The 23,163-nt window shown below is 40.7% G+C and overlaps 1 protein-coding gene across 1 annotated transcript; it reads left to right on the forward strand.

Moving 5' to 3' along the window:
* The first annotated feature begins 206 nt into the window (after positions 1–206).
* Positions 207–21,768, forward strand: LOC118209553 (3-methyl-2-oxobutanoate dehydrogenase [lipoamide] kinase, mitochondrial-like). Its single transcript, XM_035384957.1, has 11 exons — positions 207–895; positions 3,699–3,767; positions 9,044–9,154; positions 10,948–10,995; positions 11,777–11,896; positions 12,520–12,618; positions 15,415–15,488; positions 17,749–17,877; positions 18,233–18,322; positions 18,715–18,870; positions 19,201–21,768. The coding sequence occupies exons 1-11, from the start codon at positions 638–640 to the stop codon at positions 19,343–19,345; spliced, it is 1,299 nt and encodes a 432-aa protein (XP_035240848.1). The 5' UTR covers positions 207–637; the 3' UTR covers positions 19,346–21,768.
* Positions 21,769–23,163: the final 1,395 nt, after the last annotated feature.

Genomic DNA, 23,163 nt, shown 5'->3' on the forward strand with positions numbered 1-23,163 from the left:
TTAATATTGATGAACACTGGCAAATAAACTGCTGATTATTCTGCAGGTTTATCTAATCTCTCCTGCAACTGCCCCCAAAAACAGGAATGATTGTTAAAGCCTTGGTAATATTAGCTGCATCACTTAATGATGCAAAATTTAAGAACTATCAGATGCATCCCTGTTGCCTTGACTACTAATCTTTGTGTTCCCAGTTACTGTATGCCTATTTGAAAAAAAGCGCTTGGATTCAGGAGTGTGCGCATCGCTAGCACACGTCCTCTTCTTAGGTAAGAGGAGTGTGCGCACAATTTTAGCACACTTCCTCTGCTTAGGTAAGAGGTGGATTAAAGCCAAATCGACATAGCAATGGTCGGTCATTAGGCTACTGGCTGGGTAGGGTATCTGCCCTCAGTCTTGTCCCATCTGGTTGGAGAGGGAACACCCACTGTAGCTACGCGAGTCGTCAGTGGCTTTGTGCTTGGAGCTAATCTGAGTTAGAAAGAAAATGGTGAAGGTCAGTTTCCTGTGCACTTGCCAGCAGATGCCATCTCCAGATTCGGGAATGGGAAACTGAAGGAAATGCAATACAGGAGAAAATAAATCGAAAAATTACCGAATCCAAGAGCCGTGTTACGACAGTCTCCAGGATCTGAAAATGCGGCGGAGAGCGGCAGACACGGCGTTAGAGATGCTAAACTGCGGTACCCTGCGACTCGCTCGTCCTGGGGCGACGAGCATTTTTCCATCATCTGCTAATAAAATAACCAACAAGCAGTTCTTGATGAGCTTCGGGGCTAATCAAAGACTTCGGTCCTCGTCCTCCATACATGGATATTCTGAACTGGCCAGGGAGAGATCTAAAGCTGTGACCTCCTTTTACAACCAGTCAGCAATAGATACATCGGCGGAGAAGGTGAGTCGTGATGCTAGCCTGCTTAGTTAGCGCTAGCTGTCGCATCAGGTCTAGCTGAATCCTTATTTTATTTTCGTTGTCCTGTGCGCTAACGTTAGCGAGATGATATTCACTGTCAAGTGGCTACGTTAATTAGAAATTAAACATTAGCTACCTGAATAAACCATTTACAGATGGGCTAGGTCTACGCACACTGCACAGCGCACGTTTGCACACTGCACAGCGCAATGTTAGCTTGCTAGTTAGCTAGCACTTGGATTAAACGTTAGCGTGCTAACGTAACGTTATGTTAGCATCAGTAATTCAACTCAGCTCTCTCCGCTGTAGCCTAGTAGTAGTAGTTTGCCATCTTCGCTAACGTAACCATGGAATTAAAGTTCATAATGAGACCAGCTCAGTGAAATACATCGTGTTTTGCTTGTTGACCAACATACAATCTTTCCGAAAGTGAAAGTAAAGAGCAAGTAAAGGCATGCTGTATAGTTAGCACGTTTTTCCGTGATTACACGTGATTGAGCTATCTTGGCTACAAGCAGTGCGAATACAGGAACTCAACCGGAGATCCTGGCGTTCCGGGAATATAGTCTATATTTAAACATTGTCAGCAGTGAATTTATTTCACTTTGTTTGCTTGTCAAATTTTGGTTCGATAGATGATAAACGCAGTTAATGGTTCACATTATAGTTCCATTTATCATTTTGGCTGCTGTGTATCAGCGAAATCGGAACAGGAAATGTTTACGTTTTTCAGTTAGCTAGTCTATTTAACGAGGAAATGGTACTGTCACCCATTGCGGCATTTCAGTATGTAATAAAAGATAACACTAACTTGGTTATCTCATTAAATAAATAAATGAGAGATTCTTGGACATCAGTATGCATTTTCTGTGGAATGTTTGTTAGGATACTACAGGGTTATGTTTTTTGCAACGGTGTAAAACTAGAAAACACCCCAAATTGTTCCATGTATCACGACTGTGTAACCATGTTCACCCCATACACATGTCGTGCATAGGCATATTCTTACCCTATTGTGCGTTATTCTAACAGATACCTACCCGGTTTTACAGGCCCCGATTTACCGCCTCCATTGTACATACAGCTTCATGGTTTTTTACATAAATAACCACAGTGACCATAGACTCAGCCCATACGAACATTAACGTCTGTATCATATGACCTCATGTAAACAGACATAATTCAAAAACAACACATCCACACAATAAAGCCCAAAACTTGTGCGATTTTGCGTTTTTACTTCCTCCCTCCTACTTTTTTCTGCCGATTTACATGTTCACAAATCCCTATTTAGGTACATCTCCCAATAAGAAAATCTGATCAAAGTAGCCAATTGAGCTGAAATGTTACCGCCTACTTTTTTCTGGCCCTGGTTCCGGAAGTAAATTTCCCAATTCATTTTATCCATAGACATTTCAGGAAGTCCCTAGATAAAAGAGTTTTAAGCCTTGCATCGAATCAGCAGTGGCTAGATTAGAGCCCACTTTACTGTATATAGTTTGTGTAGCCCATAATGGAAATCTCCAAATATTACAATATCCAGTGTTTATGGTTCAAGATTAATTCAGAATGCAACTTGAAAATAGTAGGCCTACCCATCATGGTAGGCCACAGTAGGCCAACCATTGTATTATATAATGAATATCTGAATCAGATTTTATAAGAAAAACAGCTGACACACCGTACTGGATTTACCTTAAGACAACACTCAAGGTCAAGATTGAACAATTAGTACAGTAGTAAGCAGCACAAAGAGGCATATTGGGATGGCAGGTATGCCACCCAGCCAAGTTGCCACCTTGCTAACGACACGACAGACCGACTGTATAACAGTACAGACGGCTGTCAAATTAAATTATATAATTAGCATTGCACTTTGGTCTAGTAGGTCACGTTACCGGTCGTATAGAAACTGGCGCGAGATAATGACTGTGAAATTGATATCCACTAAAATAATAAAATACACACATGCTTTTGTGAGTTCCGCTTTCAGCAATTTCACTGATTGTAATGTCAGCTACCTTGCTAACGACTCATCAAATGCACACACAAAATGACATATATAGAAGTGCATTTATTTAAAACAGAAAAATTTTGTTACTCCCACGTCTACTTCCCTACTAGCTCACTGGGTAGCGCATTTGCATGTGTGACAGCTCAGGTTCGAATCTCCCCTCGAACTCCTGAAAACGCCTGAGTCATTACCTTGCCTTGCTGGGTAACTACGAATTAAACATTTTAACTATTGCTTTTGCATCTGTATAATCTTTGTGGGAATGTAATTTATATTTCCGTCTTTATACAACTACAAATAAAACATACCCACACTTCACACCATTCCACGTTCGGCATTTTGGCCGAGTTTAACATTAGCCACCTTGCTGACTAGATGACGGACCGACTGTTTAATGCCAGAAGAAGACTTCCAGCTGAAAACACTTTATGCGCACTGTAATGACAAACACCCATGGATAGTTGGAATGCAAGCATCAATAAGCATAGGTAGCATTGCACTTAGGAGTGGATGTACAATACAATGTATAACATGGTGACAACAAATAGCAGTATTGCCACAATACAGACAGTAAATTCTATATCTGCTCACAATATGCTAAAGAAAACATGATAATTGCTGTTCTATTATAACATGTGGAGGAGATAGCGTTTAATGTCTCTCCGTCTGTTCTCCTCCAACAGCAAAGCTTTGTGTCACGAAAAGAAACATGAACTTGCAAGATCTTTAAGCCCTGGATCACATGTCTTATGCCTTTTGTTGCTTCCTCAGGCCTCTGTGAGACTTACCCCATTCTCCATGCTGTATTCTGGGAAGTCAGCTGATGGACATCACATCCTGGTAATTATTCCTTTGTATTTTCTAATATGGTGTGTGGACTTGGGCTAAAGGACAATAGTGATGTCTATTACATAAGTGTTTTTTTGAGTTTTTTTGATTATTTTATTTGGCATTTCGTAAAGTTGGGATGCCAATGTAAAATTTGACTTTAGGAAGGAGTCCCTCCAGGTTTGTTGGTAAATAATGTGCAGTGCACTATGGCTGAACTGCACTAAACTTACAGATAACAGAGGATGGAAGCCTAGTGTTTCTCTTTTGGATCAACAGCAATATGGGACCAGTAGTACCATTTATTAACATTGAAAGACCCATCACATTCAAGATATACATGTGCGATAGCTTTACAATAGATTTTTGTGCAATGTGCCTTGTTGCCCTGTTATTAGTTTCCATTAATCTTACTTCTGTTTGTCATGGTACATCACCGCTGATGGATTTTCTTAAGATGTGGATGTACAGCTTAATGAGTTATGTTCCATCCTGCTCTAAAGTGTAGTGTTCTTGCACCTTGCTGCTGTTGTGTATTTTCTTTCTCTGTCATGCTGATTTTAGCTTAAAAAAAAAAACGGATTGAAGAAGCAATTTAAAAGTTTAACAGTATGCCTATGTGGACTACATCCTGATGAAGGCATACTGCTGAAACATGTCGGTGACTTTCAAATAAAAAAAAAAAAGCTTTTTAATTGCATGGAGAGAAGCGTGTGATTTTCATTTTTAAAAATCTGATTTAATGGACTGTTAATCAACACCTTTTTGGGTGTGCGTTTTATTAGGGCTACTTTTTCTATAGCTGAGATTTTAATCCATTTAAAATACAAGCAATGATAGTTGATTGGGAAAATGGTACAAATTAGCTTAATTCCTGAAAGTAATGAAAATGAACATGGGACACTGGCCGTGGGGAGGACAGACATCTATTGAAACCCTTTTTTTGGGTTTAGGGGCCAGAAGACTGCTTTTCTCTGAGCAATGAGCAGGGAAATTGCTCCTGAGAAATACAATCTGTGGAATTATTAGCTGAACGTGTGTGTGTGTACAGTTGTAAAACAGTCATTTAGTGTTGCAGTTAATTTCAGTAAACTAATTTTGCTTCCCAACTGCAGTGGCTCACAAAACTAGTTACAAACCGACTATTGGTTTAACTGTAGAGAAATTCAGCTTTACAGCGCTCTAGTGTTTTCATCCTTACTGACAGGGAGAGTGAAGAGCTGTGTATTCGGTAGGCTAGATCTAAAGCACTCCACTCAGAAGACCTGCCAGGTTTGCCATTCCTGTTAATCACAAATGGACATTGTCAACAGCCATTTCCCTGAATGTTCATGCACTGTTTTAGTCAATCATAAACAAAGACACTTAAATGCTGTGCCAGCTGGACATTTCCTGGACAGGATTTAGTTCTCTCTGCACACACACAAAACAAATTCAGGAAAGGACCATCAACCCAGTGTTCCCTTGGTCATCTTTGATAAAATTAGCGCCTGTAGGATCCAATTGCAGGTGTGCAGTGCCGCTGTTTAAGACAACCACAGTTCTAGACTACTGCTGTTCTAGACCTGCAGTTTTGGACAATGCATGCGCAGATTGCAGATGAGTTTTAGACCAACAGTTTTAGATGCTGCATTTGTCATTTGTCTCTCCCCCGTTTGCTATAGTATGTGGTATTGTTATTCTTCATCATAGTTCTTTTTCAGAAGTTTATTGCTAATATTGTATATGTGCACAATTGCAAAATGCAACAATTAACAGTGAAAATGACTGATAATACCACAAAGACCAATAATACCAACAAGTAATTAGCGAAGCAGACTTTGTAAATAATAACATTTTAAGAATATTGTTCTTAAGCCTTCAGACTGGCTAAATAAAGATTAGCTAAATGAATAAATTGCATGATCAACAACTTTATATGGGCCTCTGTTATCAGGAATGTCTGGAAGTTCATATCATTTCTCAAATATTGAAGTCAGAATGGCTGTAAGGACTATTAATGAATTGTAGTTTAATCATTATTTCTAATAATAACAAAAAAGAACAATGCAGAATGTCATGGTTGAACTGTTTTTATAAAAATATTTATTTAAATCATTTATGTCACGTTGACATGTGATCTTATGTTCTGATCATTGCACAAAATGTAGCCTTTCTAGAAGAAATCTTTCAAATACAGAGCTACGGTTGGCCAAGTTATAGACTAATTTCTAAGATTCCTCTTACAAAACGAGGATAAATGGAAATTCTCCCATTGCCGATATTTAACTTTTATTGCCAAGCAGATCGGAGCCATGCCTGCAAACAGGGCAGTGATGACACAGTGGTAGATGGAGAGGTTGTTTTCCAGAGAGTGGGTCAGTGGATAGGTGTGACTTGAGTGGATTCTATCAAACACTAATAGGCAGCCATATAGCATAAGAAGAAAGGCATGAACGCACTATAAATTCCAAAGCTGCTGTATAAAATTGACACAATAATGGGATCTATAAATAAATACAAATCACAAACTTCTCACTTTGGGTAGCCTGGATCTAGATAAACTTCATTGCAGTTTTGATAAAATAGTACATATGACCTTGAGGAGACTTATTTCTCACAGAAAGGAGAAGTCCGACAGATAACAGTTTGACACAAGAGAAATGTGTGTACATAGCAGTGCACACATTTGTTTGGGTCAATGCACCTTTGGGCAGAAGGGTGTTTGTATGAAAATAGGCTAAACCTAACTTGACCTTCATGGACGACTGCCCTGTTGGAAGTGTCCACTGAGGTGAACTATCAACTTGGCATGTCCCATTGGCTTAAAAATGCTTTTGCACTACAAAATGGACAGTGAAACAAGGTGCAGGATGTTGTGCATGCACTGATAGTGGGTAGTTCACTGCCTTTTTGTGTTGTTGCATGTGTCTAAAACAATATATATATATATATATATATATATATATATATATATATATATATATATGAGAGATGGCAGACATTAATGTGATTTTCAATTACATATTTTTTTTCACCCACTCACACACACACACACTTTAACCTGTGTCTATATGTTGTATGACTTAACGTTACATGACAACTTACAAAACTACCTAGAAAGCTAGTCTAGCGTGTTATCATGTGAAAAATGTAGGAGCTCTGACTGACTGATTGAGTAGCTAACTAGGTAGGTATGTCCATAATTATAACTTACTAGTTGTTCTGTTGGCATTTTCAGACCTACTGAGGTTGTCTAAAACTGTGGCGCTCCACGCCTGCAGCTGAATCCATCTCAGATTTGGTGCTAGTTACTTGTACAGTAAGAGATGTTTTAAAATCTCCATAAATATCTTGTTTCTGGTCTAGGACCAACAGATTCATGCGTTGAAAGCTTACACAGCTTTGGACAGTTAACTTTGTGGAAGAGGGTGGTGGGGATGCATGATCATAACAGGGTCATATCAGTATCACCCAATAATAGCTTAGATAAGAAAGGATTATGGCCTATATCAGTGGTTCTCAATCACAGTCCTGGGGCATCCATGTGTATGCTGGTTTTTTGGCTCGTTATCATTTGCTTTGCCTTTGAATTCTTCATTTACTACCAAATGATTAGTTTTAGGTGCCTTGTGTTCAGGTAGGCTAATTGTTTAAACCTCTATGTAGGCTAATCCTTTTCAGGATAGCACAATGTGAATCTGGGAATTGTATTCTTCATTATTCATATATCTGACATGTTGTGATTTAAGAGGGTAAATAATCCCTCAAAATATGAAAAAGGTAATTAAGAAATTTTGACAACTTGTTAAAATTCTGGGATTGCAGTTGTGGTTGGAATGAAAACCAGCATACACAGGAGTACCCCAGGACCGAGGTTGAGAACCACTGGCCTATATGATGGGCTCATACACTAAATGAGGAGAAGTATCTGGACACCCCTTGGTCTGAGGCAGTTTTTCATGGTTTGCGCTTGGCCCTTTACTTCCATTCTAAACAATTCTGTGCTTCACCAACACACAGCATGGTCTATATAGAAATGGTTTTGTTGAGGACAGTGGAAGAATTTTCAGCACCTGTGGGATCAGTTGGAAAGCCAACTGCGAGCCAGGCCTAATCACCCAATCAGTGCCAAACCTCACTAAAGCTCTTCTGGCTGAATATAAGCAAAATGGAAGAAGATTCTGACTATGCCACTATTCTGTCTATTGGTTTAGCTGACTCGTAGGCATAATCAATTAGATTATCTTGTGTCTAGGTACTGTCAAATTCATCAGAATCATAGGAATTTGCAGACGTTGTAAATCTATGATCACAACAGGGGAAGGTGACCAGAAAAAAATGTGATGTCGTCAAATAGCTAACCAATGTGGCTGCACACACAAAACAAATAGACTAATTTTGGGAAAATTTGAACAAATGTAACTTTGTAATCATTTTGGTACATCTTTCTCGATTGACATTTCTCGATTGATTTATTTCTCCAAAAAGACCCAACGTTGCCCATATGTTGCCGTTCCCATTTAATGGTAAAGTAAGCAAGTTGAAATATACAAATTAAATGAACAAATTGGTGATCTGTGCTCATCTATCTCTTCCATGGACTTGGGAACTTGGAGGCCAGTTGCAGTTGTGCTGTAATGTAAAACAAGAAGGAATCAGAAATGAGCAATGTGCCAGTCAAATACTGGTTGTTATTGGCACCAGAATTTACATACTGTGCACCCTGAAGGAGGGTGAGTGGAGCAGGGCGTTCTTGTTTGCCTGGTCTGATTTTGTTGGGAATGTTCACAGTGCCAGTTCTGACAAAATAATTGGTGTACTCTAGACAGCTAAATACATATTTCAGACAGGTTCCTTAGATTTTTACAGAATCAGATACTGAGTTACAACAACCTGCTGAGTAGCTCTGTCAGCTTGTGTTTCGCAAAGTAGGAGATCATGGGTGGCAGTGTAACATAATGTTTATGGAACTGGTCTTGCAACTCCAAGGTTTGAGTCCAGTGCCATTGTACCCATGAGCAAGGTACTCAACCGGAATGGTTTAAAGGGACATGTCACTTTGGTATAACACAAGTGATTTTGTGGAGCTTATCCCATGGTATTTACATAGCATAAAAGAATATAATCTGTTTAAGTTACTATGGGTAATCTGGAAAACCAAGGTCCCATTGGAGTATTGGGGGAGTGTAAATGGGAATGTGGGACCTTGTACAGTTTCCTGGAAGTCTGTGTTTGAAATGCTATATCTAACTGTGTCCCTAACGACCCCCTCTCCCACCCACCACGTTTCTGTTCTGTGTCTTAAGAGCAGTGCCAAGTACCTGCACAAAGAGCTCCCGGTGCGCATCGCTCACCGCATTAAAGGTTTCCGCAGCCTGCCCTTCATCATCGGCTGCAACCCCACCATCCTGCAGGTGGTGAGTGCCCCGCCGCCGTGGCTCCTACGCTAACGCTAAAGCCGCTGTTCTTATGCTACGTATGAGATCCTCTTCCTCTGGCAACCTGCATGAATCTCTGTTCCCTTCTCCTCTCTCAGTCGGGCCCTGCGCTGTGCAAAGCAGGGGCGTGTCCCAATCCCAATGCCATATTTGGAAATTAACAGATTCATTTATATGTGTATAATACACATTTGTTTTATTCCTGTAGTTGACCAATGATGCTGGGAACATATTCGAAAAATTAAATTGGCAAAATTAAGCAGTTGCGAAAGCTATTTCAGCACAATTTCTCTTGTGTATTGAGAGATTGACATATTTATTGAATAAAAATGCAAAACAAATGATAACCCACACCACCCCAAATTTTGTTGGTAAACCCTTGATATTTCTCAGGTGATGCTTATAGTCCCATTCAGTGAACTTAATTGACCAAACTCTTGAAGTTTAACCTCTGAATGGGAAATGGAGAGCTTCTCAGCGGTCCTGTGAGTGTACTGTTTTGTGTTTTTGCTGAGAATACAGGAAATGGTTTGTTATGAGGGTCCTACCTTGGCTTAACCTCTGTGTCATCACTACAGATGTGAGGTACGTTTTTACTAAAGCAATGAAATAAACCCAGGGGTATTCTACAAAGGAAGAATATACCCAGGGTTTCGCCCAGCAATGCAGATGCCATTTTCCAAGGAATTAATTTGACAAAGGGTAGTGCTTTTATAGGTTTCATCCATTAACCTGCCCCAGACCAGGTTAGCCGTGCAGCATAAGTTACCATGATGATACACCCCAGTTAATAGTGAATCCGCACTGTGATACGGAAAACCCAGGGTGAAAGCTTGAGTTGGCTCGCTAACCCAATAAGCTCGCTTCATAGTACACACCCTGTTTGGTGATTTAAGGGGGAGTGGTATTCAATTTCGTAGTCCTTTGCACCCATTCACATGTTGGAAATGGGAGTGACTGAAATAGGAGATGTGATTGGGCGAGACAAAGGTGATCTATAAAGATGTAAAGAAAAAAAATCCACCCTTGACTTGCAATAAAGAGGCATTCCAGTAAAAAAAACACTTCAGACTAGATCCGATTATACGGGTCTTTATTTCTGCTTGAAGAGCAGGTCTGCCAAGAGTCAACACTGTACTAAAAAAAGGATTATTTACAGTGATACTTTATACCCTCCCAGAGAGGCTGTGCAGCCATGTGCGTGTCGCTACCAAGGGCAACCACCTCGCTGGGTGGAAAAGTAAAACTTGTTTTCCCACCAGCCAGCTACAGCGAGCTCTTGCACTCCCTGTTTGCTTCTCGCCCAAGGCCTGTAGGAGTAGAGGATAGGCCCTAGCCTGTGATATACTGGCACCTGACTCTCACAGTTTATTCAGCCAGCCCTTATCAGATGGAAAATAACAGTATGTTGAATAGGAGAGAATACGTCATTTTATATAACCTGTAAAACGAAATGTAATAACGAAATATATAAAAACATGTTAACCCTACAACTCTGTAATGAAATCTTCTTTCACCATTTAATTGCAACAACACTGGCAACTGGCAAGTGAAAGCGAATACAGTGCTGCCAAATGTGCAAATCTCCAACCTGGATTATAGCCAAAAGGCAAACTGAGACAGTACGGCGTTCTCGGTATTGTACTTTTATTTGTTTTAGTTCGAAGATGGAGGGTGGTGTTAGATTTGACAGTACTGAATGATTGCTCTGGGCCTGGATGCTCCTGAAAAGAATAAGTTCTCTGACATTTACCTGTTTCTTTCTCCTTCAGCATGAGCTGTACATTCGGGCCTACTACATGCTGTGTGAATTTCCAGCGGTGAGTGACTCTGGGTGTGTCCCAGCCTAACAGAGAGCAGACTAACTGGAGAGAGACCGGTGTAACTACACCATCAGCCTCCCCTGTAGCTTGTATTAATTTGTGTTATTAATTAAATTGATTTTGTTGGCAGAAAACATTTGTCCTTTGTTATTCTCTTGAACAAAATCTTTCAAAAGAATCTTTTCAAGTCTTTCAATTCATTGAGTATAACCAGCCTGTAGCCTACATTTCTCAGAGACAAATGTCCACTGTAGTCTGGACTTTAGCAGAGAGCCATATAATTGAAGAGAATTTAACAGAGAAGAGTAGAATTTAGGGAGTTGTGCGTAAAGTAGACAGGATAAGTAAAGAAACATTAATATGTTCAATGAAAATTTGAAGTATGACCGTTGAGTGCCATGTTGTTGAACCTGGAGATGATTAATCTACAACTACAGCACTGCAATGCAATCATTTAGTAGTGTGGTTAGTTATGGTTCACTGGACACAATGTGGAAGAATATTGGGTAATTTACATCCTAATTAGTCCATTATTTTTAACTGTAGGTAAATTAAGACAGGGAATAAGTTAATGTCAAAGTGCACCCCTCTCAGCCTGCTGCTTGTGAATCTGGGGAAGGCCCAGTCATTCACTGACATCCTAAAGCCTAAAACCAGTTCTCTGTTGTTCAGTGTGTTTATATATTAAGCTGTAATCTGGACTCTCCTGACTGAAAAAGACTGATAGTTTTGTAGGTTCAGTGGTCTGATTTTAATAATGATCATTCCTGTCGGGCAGATCAAGGACCGTGAGACTGAAGCTCAGTACAGCAAGCTTGTGCAGCAGCTCCTGGACGATCACAAGGATGTAGTCACCATGCTGGCCCAAGGCTTGCGGGAAAGCCGCAGGCACATCCAGGTAACGGCTGCGTCTTAAGAATATGCGCATTACTGCAGGTATGTGTGCATTCCTGCTGGGTATGTGTGTTTTCTCGCACAAAATGATGCTACTGATTGTGATGTCATCATATCAGAGGTAATGCCCACTGAATGCAGTGCAGAAAATAGAAAGTGTAAGTACTGTTGGTGTGAATACTGGGGACACAACGAGTTGTTCTTACAAAATACTTCACCCTTAGTATTTGTGTTTCTGTATGGAATACAAATCGTTTTGGTTTTTAGAGGGTCACGTGACCCTCTTTGTACAGCACAAAGTTAGTGCAGTTCTCGCAGGATTGAAAAGTGCATAATTTACCGAATTAAATGAATGGGAGCATTTATTAAACGGTGTGCTGTTCAATCGTTTCACTTGAGCCCAGGTCAGGTGTGCAGTAACGAGTGTGTGGTGTGCAGTAAGTGTTAAATAATGATTTCCATGTCGCAGTTATTAGTTCAGTGGTTCTTTTTCCTTAAATCAGCAGGATCTATTGGTACATAAACTTCTGTTTGAAAAACCTGTATGTGAGATTCTATTCATTCAGGTGACAGTATGCACTGATGAATACTGGAAACTGATGAAAGCTGTTGTGTCTGTTGTTTCAGGATGAGGCGCTGATCCGTAATTTCCTGGACACCACCCTGACCTCACGACTGGGTATCCGAATGCTGGCTACGCACCACCTCTCTCTGCACGAGGACAACGTACGTCTCGAATACATGCTTTCAGTGTGTCAAACAAGGAAATTGTGCAGGACCTCTAATACACGCTTTCAATGTGTCAAACAATGACAATGTGTGTCTCTAATACACCTGCGTCTGTGATACACACTTTTATCATGTCACATTAGGAAAACCTGCATCTATAATACACACTTTTAATGTTACATAAGATAAACCTGCAGCTACAATACATGCTTTTAATACTTTACATGAGGGAAATGTATGTCTCTAATATACAGCTACATGTGTCACACATAACATTGCTGATTTTACAGTAGTGTTTTATACAGTTAAATGCAAAGGCATTGGGACAGTGACTTAATTTTTGTTGTTTTGGGTCTGTACTCCAGCACACTGAATTTGAAATTGAACAATGAACATTCTAATTTTCTGCCCCTGATACACTTGTTTGCTTTGGCATTATGTTTGGGTTCATTGTCCTGGCGCAAGGTGAAGTGCCGTCCAATGATTTTTGGGGCATTTGGTTGGATATGAGCCGATGTTTATGTACATTTCAAAATCCTGCTGTTGCTGTCAGCGGACACATCATCAATAAAGACTAGTGAGCCAGTTCCAGTGGCAGCCATACATGCCCAAGCCATGACACTACCTCCACCATGTTTCACAGATGAGGGGGTGTGCTTTGGGTCATGAGCAGTTCCTTTCTGCTTCCATGCTTTTCTCTTTCCATCAGTTTAATACTCATTTTATGTCCATGAGACTGTTCTAGAGCTATAGAGTTTTAATCTGGCCATGCTGTTCTTGTCCATTTTCTTTTGCTCCCCTAAAATAGGAGACTATGTATAAAAAGGGCTGTAATTCCTGCACGGATCACCTGATGTGAATGCAACTGAGAGTCTGGACTTTAACCTCATATTCATTGTTTTATTTCAAATCCAATGTGCTGGAGTACAGAGCTAAAACAACAAAAATTATGTCACTGTCTCAGTACGTTTTTATTGTATGTTTCTGATGGACATAATAGACATTGACAGCTTGTGTATTGTTCCTCCTGTGTGTATATTTCAGGCAAGTGTGGCGGCAGGGGGTGTGGGGGGGATCAGGTATCAGGTCTGAACGATTATGTACCCATTTGTTGCTTCAGCGGGTCACAGTGTTCCCGTAACCTCAATGGAGGGCGGTATATGTCTGCCTGTGTTCCTGTTACACCTGTCACAGTGCTTCACTTCACTTAGCTGTAGCTTTAAATTAATATCAGTCCAAGCAGCGTCGTCTGGACCCAAACACTGGCAACCAAAGTGAAGCAAACTAATACGCAGCCAGAGTTTCAATATTGGGTTTTACGTTGAAGCCTGCAGTCTTGTACAGCGCTGTCTACCTAGCGTTTGGGGAAAAATGTATCCACTGCTTTTGAAGTTCTTAGAATTGACCTGTTATAGTGGTCCATGTGACCAATTGATGTTAACTTTTGCAGGTTGATTCTGTGAGTGTATTTGTACATACATAACCGATTATGACCAAAAGCCTGTATTGTAAGGTCTTTTTGGAATGCAGGGCAGTGCTGTAAACTTTCTCATAATAACTTAAAACTGCAAATCAGTTAATATAGTAGACACTACAGTCACAAAAATACAAACCGTCTACCAGTTTAAGATAGAAGCCCCACAGGGGATACGCATATGAGTTCTAAATGAGAGGCGTGTACACTGTTGCAAATTTGAAATCTGCAAGAAACTGAGTTTTTAAATGGGATTGTATCCGGAGCAATGTATTACCACCATGTGTTGTGATTGTGCTGGTGCAGTACGGCTGGTGCCCTGTCATGGCTGTCATTGTAGGGTTATGAAAAGCCTCATTTACTGCAATTTGATTTGTTGCAGCAACTATTTTTTGTGCATTGACTTAATGTATGTAAATTTGCAGGAGATGAGTATGCAGATTGGTGTACTGACAGAATTTTCACGTCAAATGAAATGTTCTCAGAAGCTCATGCTCATTCAGGCATGTTTAAAAAAATCGTTTGGCTGCTTGGTGGCTCATTTGGTTAAGGCACCACACTGTGGTGCATGAAGGAGCCCCATGGTATTTAATCGAATCCAGACCACGCCAGTGGCATGGTGCCTCAATAGGATAGCACACAGTTGGTGATTGCATCTCCCAGGTTATGGGATATTCACGGAGGAGCACGGATCTACACTCTACAACTCTTGGATCTACAGTGAGGATCACTCATAAACGCTGTTGCAAATGGAAAATAATTAATTGGGCATTCCAAATTAGGGTGAGCATTGAACATGTTCAGCCTCACATTGGGCTTTAATTTAATTTAACAATATAAAAAATCAAAATGTTCGGAATTCTGTATGGCAAATTTGGTCTTTTTAAATGAAGTCTCTAGATCTAACAAGGCAGGAGTTTATTTGACTTGCATTTTCATTTTGTCTGGTATTGCACCAGCCATTTGGCCAACTGGCTGTAATGCTGATCATTGGCTGTTCTGCACAGAGCTCATAGGAGAAGGAGCATGGTATTTTAAATGATTTACTCATTGTTTCCTCTCCATACCCTGTCCAGTGACAACATAAAGAGCATCTTGGAAACTATATAATAATGTTCATATGCCTCTGTTTGGGGCCTTTTGTATCATTTAAATCACTGGTGGCTGTCATTTAATTCAGAGTGAGGACATTTGGGAGTTGGGCCTGCAGCATTTAATGATGAATAAGACTTAATTCTTCATGTCAGGGTGCAGGAGAGAGGCCTCAGTAACCTGCCTCCCTTCCCTGTGTTCAACCACACGTTTGTCGTCTGTTACAGCCTGACTTTGTGGGAATAATCTGCAGACGCCTTTCCCCAAAAAAGATCATCGAGAAATGGGTGGTTTTCGCCCGGTGAGTGTCCCACCAGATTCTTGGTTGTTCTGCAGGTTTGAATGTTCTGAAGTTCTGAGCTCTGATTTTGTGCTGACGTGCCGTTAGCTTTGTGAGCCGCAGATCCTGCTGTCCTGCTAAGGGCTCCTTAAGGAGCGCTTTGTGTGGTGAGCTCACTGTCCACAATTTGGCAAATATTTGCCGCCCGCTGCCCAAACAGAATTTTGAGTCATTTGAGTACTTGCTTTACATGCACAAAATGATTCTTGAGTCACTTGAGTCCCAGCTTTACATGCACGCAACCAAATTGTGAGCCACTTGAGTACTTACTTTACATGCACAATTCTTGAACAAAGTATGTTTAAAGGATAACACCGGTCATTTTTTCAGTATCAGCATAACCTATGAAAATACCAAAGCTGAAAATGTTTCCGTCCAGCTCTCAGTACTTTTTTAAGTTTTCCTGCCCCATTTAGGGTTTAATCTGGAAAGCCATTCATTTCAGTTGTATGCTGAACTCATTCAATACAGCTCAGAAAGATATATTTATATTTTCAGAAAATGTAACCTACTATCACAAAAAAAATGGCCTGTGTAATTTTAACCAAATTCACTGGGAACTATTTTCGATATTTCAGTTCTGTGACAAACAGCTTTAGTAAGTACCACTGTCACTTTATTAAGTAGGTTCTTTGTAATGGTGAATTATGCTGACCAAAGCAACAGTTTGTCTCTTTGCTTTAATACTTTTTTTGGACAATAGAGTTCTGTTACTTCTGGTATATTGCAGTTGGCTAGATGGACAAATAATTGTTTGTAGGGTATGTTCATTAAGAGTTGGACTAAGACATTATCAGTTTTGATCTTTTCATAGGATATTTTTACGATACTGAAAAATGAAAATTACCGGTGTTATCATTTAATCAGACAGGTATTCAGCTTATTTGTGTGTAAAGTATGTATTCCCCTGGTTCTGCAGATTTAAATGTTTTTTTTTATTGTGTGATACTTCCTGATATTAATTGAATACTACCTTTGTTGGTGCCCCCTTCACTGACAATCTTTAAATTCTGAAATACCTATGAATTGAATGGTTATGAATTTAACAGTTTATGCATTTCATTTCCTATAGAGTGTCTTAGCCATGCTCTATCGTCTTTAAAAAAACTATATTTGTCATCATTGCAAGCTCAGACTCCTCTATGCTGTAGCAATCAAAAACAAGTACTCACCTTACAGATGATCTTGCCAACTGCACTTTATAACATATGCACGTCAAACCAGTGCTTTACTAACATGCCGGTTTCCCCATTAACTTAGCAATGGCTTTGCATGGTCTTGGCAAGCTGTGAAATGTGGTTTGAGTTTTAAAAGAACACGTCGCATACAGGGCTTATCGCAGAACAAAGCTTCCACCAGGGCCCCGCTCTGTTAAATACGTTCTTTATTAGGTAAGAAAAGAATATATTCCCAATCCTACTAATTCAGTGTCACAATGCATCGCTTCATACATGCTGATGGGAGATAAACAAAATGATCACAACTTGTGTGCCATTTTCTGTGTATGAGACCTTTCTTTCATTTTGAATAGGCTGCTTCTGTGGGGTTTTCTGTCGGGGGTACCTCTGATGGTGAACTTGTCATGTCCGTTTCTTTATGCAGATAGAGACGAGGGGTTATCCTCTATTTTCTGTCTTCAATCTCAGGAAAGACTAAATAAATTTCGCAGCTCGTGTTAAGTGGTATTCAATAGCGTTGGGAGACGGTTTTTCTTTCGCATCCTGGATTATTACTTTTGAGTGTCTACTTTGACTGAGGTTAAAACTACTGCAAGCCTGGAGTGAAAATGTCCCTGTCTATACTCTGTGCATGTGAAAGTGAGGGTGTGTGTGACAGAGATGGTGTGTGTGTGAGGAGCAGTGTGAGAGTGTGTGTGAGTGTGTTTGTGAGAGAATATATGTATGAGAGAGAGAGTGTGTGAGAGTGAAAGTGAGATAGCATGTGAACGAGTCAGTATGTGTGAGAGTGTGTGTCTATGTGAGTGAGTGAGTGAGTGAGTGAGTGAGTGAGAGTGAGTGAGTGAGTGAGTGAGTGAGTGAGTGAGTGAGTGAGTGAGTGAGTGAGTGAGTGAGTGAGTGAGTGAGTGAGTGAGTGAGTGAGTGAGTGAGTGAGTGAGTGAGTGAGTGAGTGAGTGAGTGAGTGAGTGAGCGAGCGAGCGAGCGAGCGAGCGAGCGAGCGAGCATACAGGCATGTCCTCACGGCTCTGTCCTGTGCGCGGCAGGCGTCTCTGTGAGCACCAGTACGGTAACTCCCCGCTGGTGCGCATCAACGGCCACGTGGCGGCGCGCTTCCCCTTCATCCCCATGCCGCTGGACTACATCCTCCCGGAGCTGCTGAAGAACGCCATGAGGTGAGGCGCTCGGTCGGCTCGCTGCGGTCCTGTCAGTCATCGCCGTGCGCTAAGGGAGACACCTGAGGATGCGTCTGCACCTTTAAATGCCACTTCAGATTTAACCCAATCCCAGCCAGTTGTATGCCTCTGAAGGAAAAATATTTTACAGAGAAGAAAACGCGGATGTCAGCTACTTATTTTAGTGGGCAGTGTCCATTTTTAGCTGTTATTTGGGGACCTGCTGTGGTCTCAAACGTGGATTATGATTCGAGTAAAACCCTAATGCAGGGCATATGTTGAGCCAGCGGTGTGGATTGAACCCGGTGGGGAGATGAAGTGTTTTTAATAACCTGCGTGTGCCGTGCGCTCTTAGGGCCACCATGGAGAGCCACCTGGAGACCCCCTACAATGTGCCTGATGTGGTGGTCACCATCGCCAACAATGAAACGGACTTTGTCATTCGGTACGTGCCCCGTGCAAACAGAACGGAGGCGTGAACATAAGCTCATTTAAACTCTTTATGTTTTAGCTCTGTGCTCAAACTTAGGCTTTTCTAAGAAATTGCAGTGCTTGCGTGCATAATGCATGTGAGATTGACATGCAGTCTGTTGAAATAGTTTGAACATTCTAACTACATGTGGAAAAACAGAACCTTGAATCCCATTTATTCTATTATGTTTGCGGCTCCACCACCAGTACAATACTCATGGTCAGTGGATGGCTGTAGTGGATGGACGTTTCAATAAAAGATCCTTCATGCCGTTACATTTGTGTTGATATTATAACGCTATAATTCTGGTATTATTACTTACTAGGTTATAATGTTGTAATCTGAGATATGCACTGTCTCTGCAGGATCTCTGACCGGGGCGGAGGGGTGCCCCACGCCATCCTGGACAAGGTGATGGACTACCACTTCAGCACTGCGGAGGAGAGCACCCAGGACCCCCGCGTCAGCAACCTCTTCAACACCATGACCAACAGCGGGCTGCAGTCGGGCCCCATGCACGGGTACGAACGCTAGCGCCACCTGCTGTTTCCAGTGCTCTTGCAGCAGCAGGGCTCAATCAGGCACACACACTGTCCGTGCAGTAGTGTTTCAGTGTTATTATTATTATTATTAATAATAATAAGAATAATAAGAATAATAATAATAATAATATTTAAACAGCACAAGGATAAGTACTGCACAATATCAAATTAGATAACCTGAAATTTAGCTCACACAAGTCACAAGTCTGTTATTCTGAGTGTACCTATTGATGGTTTTTGGGTTGGCTTTTAAGAAGACGCTGTCGCTCAGTGGTTTGGTCTCCCCTGTGTCGGTCCCTCCCCCCTCAGGTTCGGCTTTGGTCTGCCCACGTCTCGGGCCTATGCAGAGTACCTGGGCGGTTCCCTCACCATCCAATCACTGCAGGGCGTGGGGACGGACGTCTACTTACGCCTTCGACACATCGACGGCAAGGGGGAGAGCTTCCGTATCTGAGGCTCCTTTGGGGCTGTCAGGCCTAAGGGGGCATCGCGCCCTGGAGCTGACGTCCTGACATCCAAACCGCCGCTGACCATCTCCTTAGCAGCCCTGCAAGGACGGCTCGTCTCTCGCCAAACCCCAAGAACACGGCAGACGGAGAATCGCTTCTCTTCTGACCTGGTGTCAAGTGACTGATTTATGTCTTTTATTTCATTTTACTTTATTATTATTTGTTTTAATGGTCTCAGTACATTTGATTGGCGGCGGTGGTGGTGCAGAGTGACACGGCTGTGGTTTAGTGTTATTAGTGTCCCAGGGCCCCCCAGCAGGTCCGCCCTTACGCACCTTTTATTCTGCATATCCTTTGAAATTACAGGTGAGCATTAAGCGCCACACAGCCAAGAGTTAAACACATCTGTGTGTTCATGCGGTTTCTAACGCTGTGTCCTCTGATTTGTGCTGTGAGACGAGATGAGCACTAGGTTGGCAAGATTTGGAAGGTTTTTGCTGAAGTTGTTAGTATTCGCTGGCTGTGGGTCCCATCGTACTCTGTCGGCATCATTGTGAACAGAACCGCACTCTGCAGAAGGAGCCTGCATCTACAAAATGGCTGTTCTGGACTGATTCGTATAGCTCAAGGTAACAAGGTTGCCTTCGACATAAACTGCCTTTTTGTTAAACTGTGTTTAGAAAGAAATGAAATTGGAACTAATTGCAGTGTGTTTCACAGCTCCTGCCTTGCCCCCAGTTAGAGGGAGGTCTGTTTTTAAATATGTGTACTCATATTTTAGTTGGTAATTATGGGTCAGTCAGTCGTGGTACTGTGAGGGCAGTAGAAAAATTATCCCAAATAGAATAAATAGATAAGGGCATAAATATTGATCAGTGGGTTTATTGATTTAAGTTCATAAGTGTTTCATTGTAACCACTTAAACCAGACAATTTGTTTCTTAATAGTTGTTCATATTTATCTTTCACTGTGGTTATAACTCACTGCAACATATAGTAATCACAAAACATTGTGTTCAGAAGATTTCATTTCTCTGATGTGACACTGAGCTGAACTCAAAGGAGACGGCTGAACTGAAGTTCCACATGAACTTCCGCTCTCTTGGTGCATATGCTGTGCATGAATAGTTATTAACATTTATGAATGCTGGTTATACACTGTAGGACAGGCTGGGGATCAGATAGTATTGATATTTATCATCCCAAAATTAACTTCAAACTAAGCATTACAATGAAAAATGGTGTATGTGCCCTTATTTTATGCATTTTTTAAATATGGATGTGCGTGTGTCTGTGTAACATCTAAATTAATTGTAACTTTAGATTAAAACGCATCGGCAGTTAATCCGTTTTCATATTAACTGCCGCTGGAATCATTTTTTTTATTTTAAAATTCCTTAATAAATGAAGTGCAATAAATTCTAGTTCTAGTGCAAGTTTGTTTAGCTGAGTTTTTCAACTCTGGTTAATTCTGTGGTGAAACAATATGTCAAGGCTCATCTTTTCATAGCGCATTATCTGTTCACACATCTGTTAAAATATGACGAAGTTAAAAGAGGATAAAAGGGAAAACACACTGTCATTGATTATTGTGAATTGTAACATTGTATTTGACTTTTTCCCCCCAATTTATTTTTAGTTGCCATAGGAAGACAACCTTCATAGTAATTAAAATGGCATTATATTGCAGTTCAAATTTAACTAAACGCAGTGGTCAGGCAGTGACCACTTTGGTCACCCAATTTCAGGGGCAGTTTCAGCAGTGTCTGTAAGCCTGAAATGCTCTGTTTGACCCGTAGAGGGCGTTGAAGGCCTTAGGAATGCTCACAGCTCAGGGAAGAGGCACCAACCTGAACTGATTTTTGAACTCATTTTTCATTTGGAAAACCACATGTCGTGAAAATGGTGGATGCAAATGATGCAAATGACTGTTCATGTTTGTGATTGGGAAAAAAAAATATTGCAACATTTGCTAACTACATTTCAGAAACCAACACTGCTTCGTATTCCTCTTGGATATTACCACACTGAATGTGAGTTTCACCATATATTTTACCTTTAGTTAAAGGATCCAGTTACTGAATGATATTTATTACTTTTTCATTTTTATATTTAATTTTCATGGGAAAATACTGTCCTCTTTGAAATTTTACCACAATGAGAAATGTTCAAAGCATAGTTGCATTGTCTTGCAAACAATAAGGCCTTGGTCTGCCTTTCATTATATGTTGTGTTATTGTGTACTCTCTGTCTCACTCCTGCTTCATAGCTGTCAAATTTAGTGTTTTTTTATTTCTGCAATACAATTCAGGGAGCTGTGATTGTTGTGAGATATTATTTGAAGTTGCATGAGTTATCACATTTAAATGGACAACTCTGATGTGTTTGTACACACAAATAAATAAAACATTCATTGCATTCACTGGAAATGATCTTAGCAGAATTGTATTAATAATCTAATTTGCTGTTAGTCAGTATTGAGAAACAATTGAACATCACCCCAACCATGAGTACTTGTGCCAAAATATGAAATTCAAGGCAAATATGAAATTCTTACAGTCCTACAGTTTTCTCCAAAAACATCTGAAGGATAAGGTCTATAAGTGATCGCTGAGTAGATAAATAGCAACCCCCTATTCCCCCACCCCACCTTCTGTAAATTACACCCTTGGCACATGTAGTCCTGAAGAGAATACCACGTCACCACACCTTCTTAATATTATGTACAGTAGCCTATCAGGAGAACTATTTTTTTCTCACAGCCAATCATCTCACTGGGGCCTGGCATGAACAACATTAGAGATTTATTTAGTGTTCGAGGTCTTGTCCACATTTCATTCTGCAGCAGCATCTATACATTTCAACATGCTAAATTGATTCACAGCCCACAAGGCTCTTCATCATATCTTTGGTCATGACAATGAAACGGAAGGGGAGAGAGCTGGCTAAATGTGAGGAGGAAGTGCCTGACACTGGATGATATTGAGTATGATCCTGACCATGATTAAGAGAGCTCAGATGAGAAGGGCCCCAACGAGAGAGAAGCGCAAAGCTATGATGTCGTCATGTCATAAAATGGCAATATATCATGGTTCTCAACCCCTTATTATGAGAGAGGCAAGGCAGAATACAAACTAAGAACATAATCAGGATGATGCCAGATATGCAGTGTCCCAAGACATAAAATCTGCTTTTGAGCTTTTCACTCAATTTAAATTTGTAATTTAAACCCAATATATAATTTGGTGTTAGGGACTTAAAAAGTGACTTTTTTATATGTAACATATGTCTAGATGGGTCATATTTTACCCATTTTAATACCACAGTTGTAATTTTGATTGATAATGTAGTTATAGAAAATCCCAAACAATTTTTGAGCTTTGTCTAGATTGTCGAAGACTAGTGTGTTATAGTCAGATAACATACAGATGGGTGACAAATTAAAGGAAAAACTAACATAAAGTGTCTTAGTAAGGTTTTGGGCCACCACGTGCCACCATGGATTGGCATAGGCATAAATTCTAGATAGATACTGGAACTCTACTGGAGGGTAGAATCTACTTTGGATTCTTCCAAAAGATATTCCCTCGTGGTGTTTTGGAAAGCGGTCTAAAAATCTCCCATAAATGTTCAATTGGAGATCTGATGACTGCGAAGACCAGAGCGTGTGATTCACATCATTTTCATACTCATCAAACCATTCAGTGACCCCTCCTGCCCTGTGTATGGGGGTATTGTCATCCTGGAAGAGACCACTCCCATCAGTTAATGTTAATGTTAAAACCTGCCAGGTCAAATCTGACAAAAGGTGTGTGCCAATTTCT

This window comes from Anguilla anguilla, chromosome 12 (assembly GCF_013347855.1).
Source record: "Anguilla anguilla isolate fAngAng1 chromosome 12, fAngAng1.pri, whole genome shotgun sequence".
In the NCBI taxonomy this organism is placed as follows: Eukaryota; Metazoa; Chordata; class Actinopteri; order Anguilliformes; family Anguillidae; genus Anguilla; species Anguilla anguilla.

Bases quoted from the DNA above. Each gene is read 5' to 3' on its own strand.
- LOC118209553 (XM_035384957.1), top strand. From the start codon at position 638: ATGCGGCGGAGAGCGGCAGACACGGCGTTAGAGATGCTAAACTGCGGT. The intron at 10,996-11,776 runs GTGAGTGACTCT...CCTGTCGGGCAG, and splicing joins TGCTGTGTGAATTTCCAGCG to ATCAAGGACCGTGAGACTGA. The intron at 12,619-15,414 runs GTACGTCTCGAA...CGTCTGTTACAG, and splicing joins TCTCTCTGCACGAGGACAAC to CCTGACTTTGTGGGAATAAT.